At 43.3% G+C, this 1,885-nt stretch overlaps 1 protein-coding gene across 1 annotated transcript; it reads right to left on the bottom strand.

The window, feature by feature from the left end:
* Positions 1-1,158: 1,158 nt before the first annotated feature.
* On the bottom strand, positions 1,159-1,670 carry LOC108105428 (nucleosome assembly protein 1;2-like). Its single transcript, XM_017211998.1, has one exon. The coding sequence runs from the start codon at positions 1,603-1,605 to the stop codon at positions 1,207-1,209; it is 399 nt and encodes a 132-aa protein (XP_017067487.1). The 5' UTR covers positions 1,606-1,670; the 3' UTR covers positions 1,159-1,206.
* Positions 1,671-1,885: the final 215 nt, after the last annotated feature.

The raw sequence follows: 1,885 nt of genomic DNA, 5'->3' as shown, positions 1-1,885 counted from the left end.
TGAACTCGGTATTCCGCTTGGGGCATCGTTAGCGGCACCTTCAAGGCGTCACGCACTCACTTACATCTGCACACCCATCCACTCGCCCAGCCACACACTCACACACCGCGACACACACACAGGCACGCCTAGTTATACGTAAGCCGAAACATAAATTTCGTTAATCATTGAACTGGAAATTTAATAGCCAAGCCATGCACGCACATACGTACAGTGTATGTATGGGTGTGGGTGCACTCTTCGAAATAATACTTGATATTTTCGGAAAAACCAACTTTGATTTACGACAACCTCCCTAATTAATGTGTCCTTTTTAGTAATATTTACTTTGAAAATGAATCCCTCCTTTCTCTCATTAAAATCGGAAGGGAAAACTATCAGTAATCTTTCTGATTTATCACCACAGCTAGATCCAGCTAGATTCTATTGAAGTTGAAAGGAAAAGAGGTAGTTTATGTGGTGACACTAACCCCCCGTTTCGCCAAGTGCAGTTAAAGTTTCCGCCAGCACAAAATAAAATAATGCGGAAAAAAGCAACGGGCGAAAACAGAAAATTCCATTGCGCTGAGCACATAGCAATTGCTTTGGAAAGGACTTAAGTTATGAGGAGCAAGGGTTCCACTGTTTCGCTTAAAACTACGTCAATACATATATATATTCTATATATATATATATAGAGAGAGAGAGAGAGACAGAGAGAGAGGTACGGGTATAATCGACATTTTGCTAAGAGCACTTTTCCCCCAAGCTCCCCTCCCTGGCACTGCAATTGTGCTGGGGGCACGTTAAAATCTCCATAATTATTTGACCGCTATTATGCGTATAATGCGAGTTGGCCCAAAAGTTGAAAGCCAAATAAAACGAACAGCCGCCCGAGGGCCAGGCGAAGCCAATCCAATCTCCGCCAGCGTCGTAGATCAGGGAAGATAGCATCTGGCCCTCGGAACGCAAAGTGAGATACCCATCGTCCGGCAAAGTTTAGAGCGGAATCGAGGGCAAAGTTTTAAGAATTATTATTATTATTTAAATGTTAATGATTATGAGAATTGGCCGAAACTATCTGCCAAATGCTTAAGCACGTTCGCAAACAGAGAAGCGTCAACCCTAACCTAAAGTTCTCGGCAGAAATTTAATTTTTCCAATAAGAAATGTGTAATTGGAATCTTTTAATCAGATTATTATCTAAGTTTAAGGGCTTGTACAGATTTAAGCAGCGTCCTCAGCCATTTGTTCTTCTTCGTCATCGTCATCGTCGTCCTCGATTTCATCGTCTGAATCGGTCTCGAAGTCGAAGTCAAACTCCTCATCAAGGTCCTCTTCTCCAGACACTTCACCATCGAAGCATGCGTTTGAGACCGCCAGCACTTTGGACTTGAAGACAGATCCGTCCAGGGCCTCAATCGCATTCTCAGCTTGTGCTTCCGAAGCGAACTGGACGAACCCAATGTCATCACAAACCAGCGAGCCTCGGATTTCGCCGTAGGGCAGGCAGATAGCAGCCAGCTCATGGCGAGTGCACACCGGCAGGTTGCGCACGCAGATCCTGTTCAACAAGAAAGTAAGTCCACTTGCCAATAGTGCTCCGCCAATTCCCGTATCAGACATGGTTAGGATTTGAGTAGGATTTTTGTAAGCTCGTTGAAAGTTAAATTCAGAAAACGTGGCAAGTCACTCGAAGTGAGACCAGAGATTAAGTAGAAAGAAATCTTCAACTTTGCAGGACTTTGTTCAAGTTCCTACATAAATTGGAACAGTGGAAGTGAGTCACAATGCTCCCTAACCCAACAATTTGCAAATACGATCTCGCGAAAAAAGAATAAAGATAAACGCATGTTCTATTTTCAGATCCCTAAGCAAAGGCAATGAAATAATTAAATCTTGGCCT

Source organism: Drosophila eugracilis, unplaced genomic scaffold (genome assembly GCF_018153835.1).
Source record: "Drosophila eugracilis isolate 14026-0451.02 unplaced genomic scaffold, ASM1815383v1 contig_2167, whole genome shotgun sequence".
Classification (NCBI taxonomy): Eukaryota; Metazoa; Arthropoda; class Insecta; order Diptera; family Drosophilidae; genus Drosophila; species Drosophila eugracilis.
This window is presented reverse-complemented; position numbering and strand designations above follow the sequence as displayed.

Bases quoted from the DNA above. Each gene is read 5' to 3' on its own strand.
- LOC108105428 (XM_017211998.1), bottom strand. From the start codon at position 1,605: ATGTCTGATACGGGAATTGGCGGAGCACTATTGGCAAGTGGACTTACT.